Raw genomic sequence first — 15,821 nt, 5'->3', positions numbered from 1 at the left:
AGATGGTTGTAGATGTGTGGTGTTATTTCTGAGGCCTCTGTTCTGTTCCATTGGTCTATATATCTGTTTTGGTACCAGTACCATGCTGTTTTGGTTACTGTAGCCTTGTAGTATAGTTTGAACTCAGGTAGTGTGATGCCTTCAGCTTTGTTCCTTTTGCTTAGGATTGTCTTGGCTATGCGGGCTCATATTGGTTCCATAAGAAGTTTAAAGTAGTTTTTTCCAATTATGTGAAGAAAGTCAATGGTATCTTGATGGGGAAAGCATTGAATCTATAAATTACTTGGGCAGTATAGCCATTTTGACGATACTGATTCTTCCTATCCATGAGAATGGAATGTTTTTCCATTATTTGTGTCCTCTTTTATTTCTTTGAGCACTGGTTTGTAGTTCTTGAAGAGATCCTTCACATCCCTTGTAAGTTGTACTCTTAGATATTTTATTCTCTTTGTAGCAATTATGCATGGGAGTTCACTCATGATTTGGCTCTGTTTGTCTGTTATTGAGATTTTTGCACATTGATTTTGTATCCTGAGACTTCTCTGAAGTTGCTTATCAGCTTAAGGAAATTTTGGGCTGAATCGGTGGGGTTTTCTAAATATATAATGATGTCATCTGCAAACAGAGACAGTTTGTTGTCTTTTCCTAGTTGAATACCCTTTGTTTCTTTCTCTTGCCTGATTGCTCTGGCCAGAACTTCCAATACTATGTTGAATAGGAGTGGTGAGAGAGGGCATTCTTGTCTTGTGTCGGTTTTCAAAGGGAGTGCTTCCAGTTTTTGCCTATTCAGTATGATATTGGCTTTGGGTTTGTCATAAATACCTCTCATTATTTTGAGATACGTTCCATCAACACCTAGTTTATTGAGAGTTTTTAGCATTAAGTGGTGTTGAATTTTATCAAAGGCCTTCTCTGCATCTATTGAGATAATCATGTGTTTTTTGTTACTGGTTATGTTTACGTGATGGATTATGTTTACTGATTTGCCTATGTTGAACTAGCCTTGCATCCCAGGGATGAAGCCAACTTGATTGTGGTTGATAAGCTTTTTGATGTGCTGCTGGATTCGGTTTGCCATTATTTTTTGAGGGTTTTTGCATCGATGTTCATCAGTGATATTGGCCTGAAATTTTCTTATTTTGTTGTATCTCTGTCAGGTTTTAGTATCAGAAGCTGCTGGACTCATAAAACGAGTTAGGGAGGATTCCCTCTTTTTCTATTGTTTAGAATAGTTTCAGAGGAAATGGTACCAGCTCTTCTCTGTACCTCTTGTAGAATTCAGCTGTGAATCCATCTGGTCTTGGACTTTTTTTGGTTGCTAGGCTATTAATTATTGCCTCAAGTTTAGAACTTTTTATTGGTTTATTCAGGGATTCAACTTCTTCCTGGTTTAGACTTGGGAGTGTGTGTATGTCCAGAAATTTATCAATGTCTTCTAGATTTTCTAGTTTATTTGCATAGAGGTGTTTATAGTATTCTTTGATGGTAGTTTGTATTTTTTTTGGGGATCAGTGGTGATATCCCCTTTGTCATTTTTTATTGTGTCTATGTGATTATAATCTCTTTTCTTCTTTATTAGTCTGTCTAGTGGTCTATCTATTTTGTTGATCTTTTCAAAAAAACCAGCTCCGGGATTCATGTATTTTTTGAAGGGTTTTTCATGTCTCTATCTCTTTCAGTTCTGCTCTGATCTTAGTTATTTCTTGTCTTCTTCTAGCCTTTGAATTTGTTTGCTCCTAATTCTCTGGTTCTTTTAATTGTGAAGTTAGAATGTCAGTTTTAGATCTTTCCTGCTTTCTTTTTTGGACATTTAGTGCTATAAATTTCCCTCTACATTCTGCTTTAAATGTGTCCCAGAGATTCTGGTACGTTGGGTCTTTGTTCTCATTGGTTTCAAAGAACATCTTTATTTCTGCCTTCATTTCATTATTTACCTAGTAGTCATTCAGGAGCAGGTTGTTCAGTTTCCATGTAGTTGTGTGCTTTTGAGTGAGTTTCTTAATCCTGAATTCTAATTTGATTGCATTGTGGTCTGCGAGACTGGTTGTTATAATTTCCATTCTTTTACATTTGCTGAGGAGTGTTTTATTTCCAATTATGTGGTCAATTTTAGAATAAGTGTGATGAGGTGCTGAGAATAATGTATATTCTGTTGATTTGGGGTGGAGAGTTCTGTTGATGTCTATTAGGTCTTCTTGACCCATTAATAAAATTTGGTTTGTGAAACCAAACAGGCATCTTTCAGACACATTTCCAGGAAGGAGGTTCATTGGTGCCTGGTCTCAGTCCATCTCCTGGAAAGTCGGCTCTGAGCCTGACCCTCGGAATGTGGTTGCCACAGCCCGAAGAGACAGAATGGAGTAGCAGGTCCCTAGCAGGACCCTGCTGAGAGATCATTGATGACACCTGACTCAGCAGGGAAGGTCCTTTGAGCCCTTGTTGATTCCCTTCAGGGCTGGGGTCCTTAGGATGCACCTGTGCAGCCCTGGCCTCTCCCAGAAGCTTCCCCACTGCAGCACTGCTGCCCCTTGCTGGTCACAAGTCACCTCTTGCCTGAGGGAAGTCCAGACCAGCCCTGTCCAATGGCAGTGCAACGTGAGCCTCACAGGAATGTTCACTTTCTAGTTGCTACTTTAAAAATGAAAAAGATATTATTTCAGGAATATATTTATTTATTCCAGTATATCAAAAATAATTTACACATGTAAATCAAGTTAAAGTTATTTATGACATATATTGTAGTATTCTTTTTTATTTCATACCAAATCTTTTAAATCCTAATTGTGTAAGATACTTATAGCATATCTCAATTTGGACACTATATTTTCATCATAAATACTTCATCTGCATTTAGATTACATAATATTTACATGGATAAGGTAGATTCAGATACTTCAATGTTTCCAAGCACGCATTAACGTTTTCCAATAAGATAATCAGGCACTATCATTTTCATTTAACTTCTGCATGCACTTTGACAAGACTAGTTCATCTATTCTACAAGAACTCACTTGACTAAATAAATATATTTCCATTTCCAAAAGTACTATGACTTCCTAAGTTGACTAAGTCTTCCATCAGCTCATTAATTATAAACATTGGATTCAAAGGCATTGAATAAATTAAAAGCAGTTCTAATTTTATCAACAACAACAACAACAACAACATTTTTGAAGTCTTTGCAGTTTACACAGCCAATTTAGGTAGTACTGTTAACTGCAATAAAATATTCAACCCAACTAGCTCAGTCGGTAGAGCATGAGACTCTTAAAATATTCAGCATATGGATTCATGTCAGGAAAACGTTTAACAGTTGTTTAAAGAGTCGTTTATTGTGCCAGTGAGGTGGCCGACGTGTAGGGATGAGCTCACATCTTCCAGGATGGGGCATATGCTGTAAATCAGGTCCCGGTATGTGGTGCAGCTTCTCCCACAGCAGCCAGGATTCATGAGACCAGAATCAAAGGCTGAAGGTGGGACTGGCTTCACTCACTATTATGCCTAGGGATCCACTAGCAAAAATGATACATTCTCTCCCTGTGTTCTTCTGCTTTGCTGGACTAGAGATCTTAGTTGCAGAAGAGAATTGCTTCTTCCAGGGGACACAATAATAATGACTGAAATGAACTGAGAGCTGAGGGTCCCCCCTCGTCCCCCTGGGTTTTTCATGGCTGTGTGGATGTCGCCCTCTTTCCAGCCTTCCACTCAGATCCTCCATCCACAACTCACACCCTGGGCAAGCAAACACAGGACAGCCTGGTCCTGCCAGCCCCGAATCCTCTCCTGACCCACCTTTTGCAGATCCTGCATGGAGGACTGGAGGGAAGGGCAGCCTGGGGTGCTCAGATATGGGTGAACGGTGGGCCAGACCTTGCTCAAGGCTTTGCGCACAGTTCTCCTGGGGAAGGAGGAAGAGGGTGACACAGACAGGGAAGGAGTTTGTGTTTCACTTCCCCCATCTGTCTATGTCACTTTGGGATAAGTACCACTGCTGTCCCATGATTGACAGTAAAAGTCAGCCTTGTCCTCAGCTTGGCCTCCACTAATGGTAAAGGTGACGCTGGTCCATGAGCTGGAGCCAGATAATCTCTCAGAGATCCCTGAGGATCACTTGCTATCCTCATAGATAATCAGCACAGGGCCTGGTCTGGCTTCTGCTGGTACCAGTAAACCTGTTTTTTTGTTAGCACATCTCCAGAGCAGGTGACCCTGGCCATCATTCCAGGAGCCATGGACACCGAGGGTGGCTGTGTCAGCTCATAGGAGGCCACAGAGCTTGCAAGAGAGGACAGGAGAGGAGGCTTGTAAATGATGAATGCCTTCCCACGGGGTCCCCTCCGAGGCTGTGCTGGGATGAGCCTGGGGTTTGGGGCAGGCCCAGCTTGAAGTCTGAGGAGCTGAGCCTGGGGCAGGGCCTAAAGGGCAGCACCTGTGCACAGTGAGGAGGGGGAGCAGGAGAGGGGTCCAGGCCATGGTGAGGTACCCAGAGCTCGGCCTCCTGAGCCCACAGCACAGCTGGGCTCCCCAGGTTTCTCTTATTCCCTCTCAAGCCCTTTGGGGCAGTAATTGTTTGGTGCTTGTGCAAATGTACATCCTCTAGGACTCTCAGTGAGGGATGCCACTAAAACCAGTTGTGGGGCAGCGCAGGAGGCTGAGGAGGAAGGGGGGGGTCCCTGGCTTCTTTCTTCTGCTTCTCTGGTTGAAAGATCAGCCTTGGGCTTCAAAGTCTGTGATCACAGTAACCTCCCTGGGAATTGACCACATGGTCACTTTTTCAAACTATGGTATCTTGTGGTCTGTCCAGGGGCAGGCTCAGTGGGGCTGTGGGTCTTTGAGTAGCCCAGTCTGGGGCTGAGCTGGGCCCTGCTGATGACTTATCATTGATGACACCTGACTCAGCAGCAGGTGGACCACAGATCCATTATTCTTCCTCCTCCTTCATCTCTGCTCTGAGCCCCCCAGAATCACTTATTTCCACAGTGCCGTCAGTTCATTAGAATGTGTTTCTGTCATTAGGATCATTGCTGGTCATGTCCTGTGTGGCAGTGTGCTTAATGAGAAACCACCTGCATTGTGCATTCATCACACACAGTCCAGTGTCATTTCACACATGGTGTTGCTCCTTCTATGGCATCTCCACATCCCTCCAAATAGCCTAGCAGTTCACATCTTCACTCTTCTATTCCTTACATTTTTCCCATCAATCTTTCATGTAAACTTGTAAAAAGCCCCCAAAACCCAGACCTGACTAAGAAACTAAGTTTAGGCCCTGTGGTCTCCATGAGGGTCCCAGGACACCAGTCCATGCACAGAGCATGAGCTCTGGAGGGTGGGTGGCTCTTTGACCCTCCAGCCAGGCAGATCCTGTCACTGACCCAAGGGCAGCCCCATAGTCAGAGCTGTGGCCTGAGGCAGGTGAGAGCCCCCTTTCCTCTGGACAGCGTCTCCTCAAGGAGGCTGGTGATGTCCCATCCAGAGACCAGGGCCCTGAATGCCTCACCACACCTACCTGAGACTCCCCTGAGCACAAGAGCTGCCCCGTGAGTCAGAGTCTGCCTGGAGCTAAAAGAAGAGGCGGAGGGATGAGGGGTTGGGCATCTCTGGAAGTGCCCAGGACAGAAGGCTCAGCTCTCCAGGATGCTGCTGGGCAGTCAGGGATAAGCTCCTGAGAGTGGCAGGAGGCTCAGGTCGCCATCCTGGGTGAAGGACTCAGGCCCTGGGAGCCCCGGCCTCTCACACTGTGCCCCCTTCCTAGAGCACCTCGACCTCAGGGCATCTCCCAGGGAATCCCAGCCCTGCGGGAGCTGCCCAGGCTGACCCCAGGGCCCGGCACCTCCAGCTGCATTTCCCAGGTGAGGCCCTCACTGTGTCCGGGCTCCTGTCGGTGTCCTGGATGACTGTGTGAGTCTAACCCTCAGGACTGGGTTACTGCAGCCCGAGGGGATACGAGGCACCTTACCAGACTTCCAGACTAAGGACCGATCCTTGGAAACCTCTTGAGCCTTCAGGGATGGCCTCCCTCTTAGCCTCCTCCTGGGCAGACCCAGTCTCTTGTCTCTGCAGCTCTGCTGCCCCCTGCTGGTGAAGAAGATGGAGCCCAGGAGCTTCCCTCCTCCAGGTGACCCCAGAAAATACCTGCCACCTGGGATGGTGGGGATCACGGAGTCTGACCTCAGTCTGTGCCACATGTGAACCCTCTGGCTCAGCACAGACAGGCATATGTGGTTGCATGGAGGTGGGGCAGGTGCAGTTCTGGTAACGGAGTCTCAGGTTGAAATGCTCTTTTGTCTTCCATGGTTTTTGACCATAGAATGAAGAGTGGAGGATAAAAACTGTAGCTCTTCTGTGAAAAACCTAAGTCCAGAGAAATGCAGTCATTCCCACATGTACGCCTGCTCCCCATGTATATAGAAAACAAGATTGATTTTCTCACCCCACTAAGAACAGCTGCACTGTAACTGGGAGCACCTGATGTTTCTGCCACTAAACCTCAGTTGTGTACTTAAACCATCATCACCACCACTGTCATTGCATTTTTTTTTAATCGTAGAAACAGGAAGATTAAGGTAGAAAATTATGACCACAACTAGGTGGGGACTTTGAGTGTTCAAACCACAAATGAGAAACTCAGTTGCATTCTCTGCAACTGTCATTTTATTACCATTGTTTTATTTTTCATTATAACCTTAAATAGTTATCAAAAAGTTAACAATTTGGTGATTAAAATTAAGATACTCAGTCCTCCACAAGATTTTGATCAATTTTACATATTTGATGTGAAACTGTGCTTCTTGTTGCTAGGAGGCCTTCCCTCCTCTACAGGAATAATCAAAATTGGTTTTAATCAACATTAGGCTCCTGTTGAATCACAAGCCCCAAGTGGATTCCTAGGCCCCAGGTGCACATCAGGCGCAGGTGTACAAGCAGGCCCTGGGCGGACTTACCTATGTGCAGGGAAGGAGTTGACCTGGGGGGAGGGTGAGCAGCCAGCAGCCCAGGGCATTCAGAGTAGGCCTTATGAAAGGAAGGGGCCAAGGGGACAGAACCTTAAAGAAGTGACTTCTCTTCCTTGGTGACAGACCCTAACAGAACTTAGAACTGTCTCCAGGCACCCACATCCTAGAGACAGCCCTGTAGCCAGCTCCCATGGTGGGAGACACTCAGGAGAGCAAGATGTTCTCATGCTGCACCCCCACATTTCCAGGCCCCTGCTTCAGGAGGGCCCAGAGTGAGAGCCTTTTCCCACTATGCAACGCAGGCGCATCCCTCAGCCCAGGCACCATTGGCCAAATCCAAAGGTGCCCCCAGGTACCACAGGGCAGCCCAGGGCAGGCCCTGCCAGGCCAGGCCTCACCAGTGATCCCATCGTAGCCACATCTGCACATTGTTCTTGCCAGCTGGAGCCTCTGGAGTTCCTGGAGCCACAGGCACACGGTCAGGTGGTCTATAGTCTCGGAGACTTTCCAGGGACAGTGTTTTCAGGCTGGAATTCCTTAAATTCAGTGAGACTGTTTCCGTGTGTGGAAATTCTCGTAAAGTGACTCACATTGGCGACTCTTCGGTGTTTTTTATGTCTCCTCTTTACATGCTTGTTCAATCCTGTATCCTCATGAACAAGTAAAACAATAGCGTTGCGAGAGTTGCTTTCGTATCCTTGCCTGTGTGGTCTATCGTGTGCAATTTTATTGCCGCTTTGGACTGATTTCTTTTTCTGCATGACATAGCATAGATTTTCTGGTTACCTTGCAGGAAATATTGGCAGGACGAAGGTATTGCACATTTTTCCTGCTGGGTTTAGAATTCTTTTGCATTTCATTCTCTACCTTTGTCTTTTATTGTTGAATTCAGTAAAGTTACTTGAAACCCGCTTGGATTTTCTGTTTGCTTTTACACTTTCATAGTTGAGACCTAGTGGCCATTTGTCTAGGGTGACATTTTTCCAGTTCTGAGGCAAAGCTCTTCTGAGGAGTCCGCCTCATGCCCTGTAACTCAGGCCTTTCTTCTGTGACTGTAGTGTGTGTGTCTGTGTGTGAGTGTGTGTATGAGTGTGTGTGTATGTGTATGAGTGTGTGTGTATGAGTGTGTGTATGTGTATGAGTGTGTGTGTATGTGTATGAGTGTGTGTATGAGTGTGTGTGTATGAGTGTGAGTGTGTATGCGCACACACATGCGCTTTTTAGAGTGTTCCTTCAAGTGTCTCGGGTGGTTCTTTTCTCTTTCGAGAGTTTCTTCACACAGAAGTGCTCATCAGTGCATGAATATTTGCAGACTTCAGAGTTCTCTCTTTGTGTGACTCTCTTCTTTTTGATACTCTTTCCACTAGACTGTTTTGTTTTTGTTTTTTTTTTAATGTTTTGAGTCCCTGGAATCCTACTCTGAGGGGGAAGGGTCCGTGCAGTAGGATTTCAGGATATACTCTCAGGAAAGAAGTGTGGGAGGCGTGACTGGGAATGTGTTACCACCGACCGCTCAGCTAGGAGGCATTTCAAGGTCACCATAAATTAAAGCATGGCTTTGAGATTAAGGCCTCAGGCAGTCATGTTCTTGAACCACATTCTGAAGGAGGCATATCTTGGCATGAAGCTGTTCTGTGCACTCAATGGCATTTTTCAGTGGGAAAGAGCCATAGGAAGCCGGGGATGCCAAGGGATGCCACAGTGCTCACTAGGAAAGACTTTCCTGTTCAGAACATCAGGAGCTGGGGCTTGAGGGTCTCAGTGGAACATGTGAAGTTCTAAAAAATAGTCCAGGGCATTTGGGCCACAGAGTACAGGCATTGTGTTAGATTCAGTCATTACATAAGAGGAACTCCAGAGACCATGGACACTCCATGGCTGTCTGTCTCTCTCTTACTGTCCTTCCACTCAGGGCATCTTGAGCCAAGACACACTCAGTCCAGACTACAGCAGAACAGCGTGGTCCTTCCAGCCTCAAATCCTATCCCAATCCCCCTTCTGCAGAGCCTGCCTGGAGGGCTGCAGGGAAGGGCAGTCGGAAGGTCTCAGATCCAGGTGAACTGGGCCAGCCCTGCTTATGGCTTTGTTCACAGTCCTGCTGGGGCTGGAGAGAGAGGGTGACACAGAGAGGGAAGGGGTTTCTGTCTCACTTCCCCATCTGTCTGTATCACTGTGAGATGGGTACCACTGCTGTCCCAGGAGTTACAGTAATAGTCAGCCTCATCTTCCACCTGAGCCCCAGTGATGGACAAGGAAGCTGTGTTTCCTGAGCTGGAGCCAGAGAATCGGTCAGGGATCCCTGAGGGCCGGTTGTTGTTACCGTAGATGACCAGCACAGGGGCCTGGCCCGGCTTCTGCTGGTACCAGCTTGCAGAATAGGTTCCTATGCCATCTCCCTGGCAGGTAATCCTGGCTGTCTGTCCCAAGGCCACAGACACTGCAGTGTCCTGAGTCACCGCAGAGGAAACCACAGAGCCTACAAGAGAGGACAGGAGAGGTGTCTGAGGATGAGGGTCTCATTCCCAGAGCCTTACCCCCTGCATCGCTCCCTGTGCTGAGCTAAAGGTCAGGTCTAGGCCAATCCCTGGTTCTGCAGGGGCTGAACTCTGGGAGGCAGCACCTGTGCAGAGAGTGAGGAGGGTGAGCAGGAGCGGGGTCCAGGCCATGGTGGAGACACCCCAGAGCTCTGTCTCTGAGCCCACAGCTAAAGAGGAACCTTCAGGCCTTTCTTATCATAGGAAGGGGAAGCTCTTCATGCAAATCGACTTCCTTTATTCTTGTGTCTTGTTAGGTGGCTCTGGTGAGCAGTGGATGCAAATCTGTTCTCCATTCCCTGAAATATTTGTCCCGGTTCTTGTCTGCCCTGAGCCTGAGGGCCTTCTCTGAGTAATTTCCCAAGGTCATACGAAGGGCCAGGTGTGTTTTCAGATTTACCCAATAGAAGAGGCCTCAAAGGAAGCAGCAGTCATGCCCTTTGCACTTGAGCATTACCAGGGGACTTGGACTCATTAGGAGCCTCAGACTAAACCTCACAGTGCCCCCTGGTGCACACAGCGTGAATAGAATTTTCTGTACATCATTAGATCACTCAGAAGGGCTACTTACAGGCCCATAATACATGTCAGATGCATTGGTGAGACCTTTACAAGTGTTACCTCAAGAAGACTTTTATAATATAGATAGGATGATGGGAGCCCTATGCTCAAAGCCCATCTATATTACTGAATCATTATTAGGAGGGTAAATGTTTTTCACAAGCCCTCCAGGCAGTAGTGAGTGGAGTCCAGATTCCATCCGGAAGATGCACCTCAGAGCCTGGCCTTCGAGCACCTCCCTGCCCCGCCTCCTTTGCCCTGCCCCGCCTCCTCCTTCTCCCTCATCTAAGGTCTTTGGAGTCTCTCTTGTTTTTATTTGCTAGAGCTCCTGAAAATTATACAAAAGAACTAGTGACCTAAATGGCAGAAACGTGTTTTCTCCCATTTCTGAGGCCGGAAAATCCACGATAGAGGTGTTGGTTGTGTGGTTTCCCCTGAGGCCTCTGTCCGTGGCTTGCAGGGGCTGCCCCTTGCTGTGTCCTCGCGTGATGTTTCCTCTGCACACTCGCCACTGGCGTCTGTTTTCTGTGTGTGCAAAACTTTTCTTTTAGGAGGCCAGTCATATTGGATAAGAATCTACCCCAATTTCTTCATTTTCACCTCGTCACCTCTTTAAAAACCCTATGTGCAATTTCAGTCACACACTGTGCGTTACAGCTTCAATGCATGGATTTTGGGGGGCATAATTCATCCAATAAGCCCCCACCCTATGGACTCCAAAAAACTCATGTCTCTCTCACTTGTAAAAACATTTACCTCATCCTAGCAGCCCAAATTCTAAACTAACTCAGCACCAACTCTAAGACCCAACTCTTATTTATATATAATTCAAATTAAGTGTGGGTGATTCTCCAGGGTGATTCATCCTGAGGGTTTAAAGGAAAACAGCTTTAGGGGGGCGGTTCATCTCTAGTCTCCTGTTCTCGTATTTCTGGTTTATTAAACGGGAAATAAAGCAGTGAGTCAACATCGGCAACATTTTTGAGTTAGATGTGAAAAATTCACATTCTTAAAATAGAGAATATAATAATTTAAATGCCAATAAAATTAAATTTTATAATCAGTAGCCATGGGCTATTTCTGACAGCATTTGGGAAAGCACCATAATTGATAAGAAAATATAACCGAAATACACAGAAGTTAAATTGTTTCTAGAGCAGCATATGTCTGAGTAAGATAAATCATACACAGAAATAACATAGCCCAAAGAAAATTAATCTCTTGTAAGCATATTAAATTACTAAATCCAATTTCAGCACTGAGCATCAACAGTTTGGGGTACAAATAAAGAAACCTCTCAATGGTTATATAAAAGGGTAATTGTTTCCTACTTCATGCTTCAGTTTACTTGTGGCTTAATGGTGCTTTGACAGTGGGAGAGAAGGATGTTCCAGAAGATGTTTCTTTCATCTGGAAAGGGAAACTATTCCTTTACACAAAATGATAATTTGCAGGATAACATATTTCCACTATCACATCCTGTCCTTCTCACGGCAACTTAGTTGGGGGACTTACAGTTTAAAATCTCGAAGTCTCTTCTTTATCCCATTGTTACATTCTGAGTTTTACAATCTGTGTGCTTTATAAAAATTTGTAATACATTTAAAACTTGAACTTCATTTATTCATTTGCTTATGATGTTCAGAACACCAGTAACCTTGTGCATTTTTGGTTTCAGCTACAAGGCTGATTTTAAGACCTTTTATCGCAGCCCTCGCTGGATCACTCCCAACTTGATGCAAGCTTCCTTGCCCATTTGCTGCTCCCTCTCCCTCTAATTTTCCACCTGGGAGGAGTCTCTATTCCTGATATACGAAAGCTCTCACAAAACTGAAAGCAAAGGGATGAAGATGAAAGTCATGAGATTGTGACACACGGCTGTCTTGAGCAGACACAAGATCCCATCAAATAGATGGGACAAGTATGTTCTTATCCGAAGAAAAACCTCAGGTCACTAGAGGAGGTGAAATACAGTGACCCTCACAAGGAGACCTCCACCCAAAACACACGCTGGTGCAATTTTCCAACTTCAAATGACCTTACAAACCAGGGACCATTAAACCACATCCTGTGGGACGCACCTGGACTGACACCTTTTTAAAAATGGCCTCAGAACTGACACTGGTTTTTATATTTTTTAATGATTATATTGCACATGGTGCTATCGGTACCTACACGTTATCCCCAAAGTTGACTTATGTGTGGCAAAGACTAAAATACTTCTTATCTGGACATTTAAGAAAAAGTTTACCAAATCCTAAAAAGGAATGAGTGCTGAAATATTTGAGCAAATGCTCAACCTCAAGCAAACAGGAGAAATCAAAAATCAAAGTGTAACAAGATAACTTTTTATATCTGATAGATTGGCAAAAATTTGTACTTCCACCAATGAATTCCAATCAAGATTAGGGCTGTCATTTTTACGTTATTGTAGAACCCCTCTGGAGGGGAATGAGAAAACAATGGGTAAAGGTTACAAATGCACATCCTCTTGACCCCACAATTCCACTTCTGGAAATTTATCCTATGGTCATACACACACATGAACTCAAAGGAGTCTGCATAGGGATGCTCGCTGCAGTGTTATTTGTAAGATCAAACTCATGGTGATAACCATTACAGGCTGCATGGCTAAAACTCTATTGTGGAAAACTCTGCAGCCTTAGAATGAATGGGGCAGTGCTCTATGCCTAGGATGTCACAGGAAATAACAGGAAATGGTGTATGCGTGGGATGGTCTTTGACAAGGGGGCCAGGACGAAGGCCTCACATTCCACTCTCTCCTTTTCCTCTGAGCTTTTCCACATCAACCAAATAAGTTAGGGACAGTGGAAGCCCCCTCAGGCTGGGCCTGGCCACCTGCTCTGGCCTCTGAATGCAGCCTGGCCTGACAGCTTGGCTATAACTTCATAATCAACCCACAGCCAGAACCACAAATCTAAACTGCTCTCAAATTCCAGATGCACTGAAGTGACAAGATCACAAACACGTGTTCTCCTAACATGCTAACTGTTAGGGAGCAAATTTATGCAATTAATAGACAATAAACACAATTTGGTTTTGGAAATAAATATTCTTGTGGATATTTCAGGTACACAACATGTTAATATAGGATACACATATAGTAAAATGGTTACTTCGTTTTTCATAAAATCCATTTAATACAAGTTTATGAAGCCTAAACTATATATAGTAATGGCTATGTTTACCAATTCACTCATAAAATTTAAATACTGGATGCAAATATGTCTGAATATTTATTAAATTCATTCTTAGCTTTAGTAGATTGATAAAGATTTCAGCTACAGAAGTATTGACACCCATGGAAATTACAAATGCTGGATGTCAACGAGGAAGAAGGAATGGACTCAGGTTAACTCTTCCCAGTGGAGCCATTTTGGAAACTCCTGTTCTATAGGGAGACCATCCGCTTTTGGAGTTTCCAGGACAGGGCCTCAGCAATGTGATAGAGGGGGATTTTGAGGGAGCACTGAGCCTGTCACTCAAAATCTCCCCAGCTCAGCAACCTGAGGTATCGAGGAAAAGAGAAGGAGGAAAAATAAGAAAAACACGGCCAGATGCAGTGGGTCATGTGTGTAATTCCACCACTTTGAGAGGCCAGGGGGATGAGATCACCTGAAGTCAGGAGTTTAAAACCAGCCTGGCCAACATGGAAAATCCCGTCTCTACTAAATATGCAAAAATTAGCCAGACATGGTGGTGGGCACCTGTAATTCCAGCTACTCGGGAGGCTGAAGAATTGCTTGAACCTGCAAGTCTGAGGTTGCAGTGAGCTGACATTGTGCCACTGTGCTCCAGTCTGGTGACAGAATGAGACTCTGTCTCATTAAAAAAAAAAAAAAAAAGAAAAGAAAAACAACAGTTTCCTCTTGTTCTTAACCCTCAAAAACATGTTCAGATCTCCTCACAGTGGTCGCCGCTTCAGGACAGATGGGCAGAGAAATAACCCAGCCAGGATTGCCATCTTCACCAGAGCATTGGGACACAGAGTGGAGTAAGATGCAGTTTCTTGAAATCCTCGTAATGACTTCTGTCCAGATTGGTCTGCACAGTGTCGGAGATGGGGATGCATCTAGGGTGAGGACATCCCTAAAAACAGCAGCGACTGCACCAGTCAGGCAACTTCTTCTTACCAGGTGCCTGCATTTGAAGAGCTAAAAATAGTTGCACATTCGAGGACCACAGCACACAAGCAAAAGGAAGCTGTCCCTGTCCTGGATGAGAAATCACAAAGCAGGTTTCCTTTTGAACTTCGTGGTGAGAAAGGAGAGGATCTGAGAGAGAGGAATTCTCAAGGCCGTGCTGCAGGAAGCCGCTTGCACAGGGTGAAGAACCGTCTTCAGAGCAAGGGAGAGCCAGAGAGCCGGGGGCAAGTTTGGGTCTCAATTCCCCATGAACTTGGACCACTGTGGGAAGAGCCGCCTCTCCTATATGAGCTGCAGTAATAACCAGCATCATCCCCATCCTAGAGCCCAGAGATGGTCATGGAGGCTGTGTTTCCAGACCTGGAGCCAGAGAAGCCATCAGGGACCCCCGAGGCCTGAATACTGACACCGTAAATCATAGGTCTGAGAACTGTGTCACCCATCGTTTTGGGGCCAAGAGCAGAAAGGCTCTGCAGCAGGTGCAGGAGGCGATGTGAGTGTCCTGCTATTAGGCCAGAGAAACTAGCAGACTCCACCATAATAGAACTGGGCACAGGAACTGAAACCCTGTGCTTTAAGCAAAGCTTCAGAGGAGAATCCTACTGTAGACCCATGGGATTTAGCAACAAGTCTATGTATGTGCAGTAGACTATTATTTACCTTTTGAAAACAATCTCTTCCGTGTTCATGGTCTTTGTTACATCCAGAACTACATGAAACAGCAGTGACCACACAGCCAGACCTGCGAGATCCCCCCAGTCATGAGCTCAGGCAGGGCACGAAATGATCCACAGTGAGACGGATGTGGCTCACGTAGGATGGAGCAGGAGCAGGGCCCGAGGGCACTGTCTTCCTCACAAACAGGTTCTCCTCTCTATTGTTCCAGTGCCTCTTCCTGGGTTCACTTACATCGTCTGGTGGAGATGGGGCTTCCTGCACCAGGTTACTCGACAGCACCTGTCACCTGTAAGAGTCCTGACCAGCTCTGTCCAATAACGGTGTGACACGATCCTCCTGTGACCCCCAGTGTCTAGTCACCATGTTAAATATAAGAAGATAAGTAAATTTATATAATAGTATATTTTATGTCAATAAAACAAAATACTATCATTTTCACGTTATCAACATGACATTATTTATGAAATATATTACATAGATTTTCATGGCTATTGTTGTTATGTTTCTGGAGATTAATTATTTGGGGATGTGTAGTTGATGGAGAGGGGAATGGGTTTTCTGTTGACCAGGGTGGCCTGCAGTGGCTTTTTTTTTTTTTTGAGACAGAGTTTCGCTCTTGTTACCCAGGCTGGAGTGCAATGGCGCGATCTCGGCTCACCGCAACCTCCGCCTCCTGGGTTCAGGCAATTCTCCTGCCTCAGCCTCCTGAGTAGCTGGGATTACAGGCACGCGCCACCATGCCCAGCTAATTTTTTGTATTTTTAGTAGAGACGGGGTTTCACCACGTTGACCAGGATGGTCTCGATCTCTTGACCTCGTGATCCACTCGCCTCGACCTCCCAAAGTGCTGGGATTACAAGCGTGAGCCACCGCGCCCGGCCTGCAGTGGCTTTTGATATGACGAGTGACGTGTGTTTTACATAGTT

At 45.5% G+C, this 15,821-nt stretch overlaps 2 protein-coding genes and 2 gene segments (V, D, J or C); all 4 read right to left on the bottom strand.

The window, feature by feature from the left end:
* The window catches only part of LOC105706715 (immunoglobulin lambda-1 light chain-like), an 89,807-nt gene extending 80,129 nt beyond the window's left edge, over nucleotides 1-9,678 (bottom strand). The window contains exons 1-2 of the mRNA XM_064371882.1: nucleotides 9,577-9,678; nucleotides 9,135-9,432 (exon numbers count right to left, since the gene is read on the bottom strand). Coding sequence (XP_064227952.1) covers nucleotides 9,135-9,432; nucleotides 9,577-9,622 — 344 coding nt within the window. The 5' untranslated portion in view covers nucleotides 9,623-9,678. The remainder of the gene's footprint in view (nucleotides 1-9,134; nucleotides 9,433-9,576) is intronic.
* Nucleotides 1-15,821, bottom strand: part of LOC105706714 (immunoglobulin lambda-1 light chain-like) — a 392,758-nt gene that overhangs the window by 62,613 nt on the left and 314,324 nt on the right. The window lies entirely within an intron of this gene.
* Nucleotides 1-15,821, bottom strand: part of LOC135273040 (immunoglobulin lambda variable 5-39-like) — a 284,085-nt gene that overhangs the window by 73,494 nt on the left and 194,770 nt on the right.
* The window catches only part of LOC105706716 (immunoglobulin lambda-1 light chain-like), a 108,775-nt gene that overhangs the window by 66,489 nt on the left and 26,465 nt on the right, over nucleotides 1-15,821 (bottom strand).

The sequence above is a fragment of the Aotus nancymaae genome, unplaced genomic scaffold (assembly GCF_030222135.1).
Source record: "Aotus nancymaae isolate 86718 unplaced genomic scaffold, 86718_ANA_hifiasm-v0.15.2.pri h1tg000210l, whole genome shotgun sequence".
In the NCBI taxonomy this organism is placed as follows: Eukaryota; Metazoa; Chordata; class Mammalia; order Primates; family Aotidae; genus Aotus; species Aotus nancymaae.
Note: the sequence above shows the minus strand (reverse complement) of the source record. Positions and strands in the feature narration are given on the sequence as shown.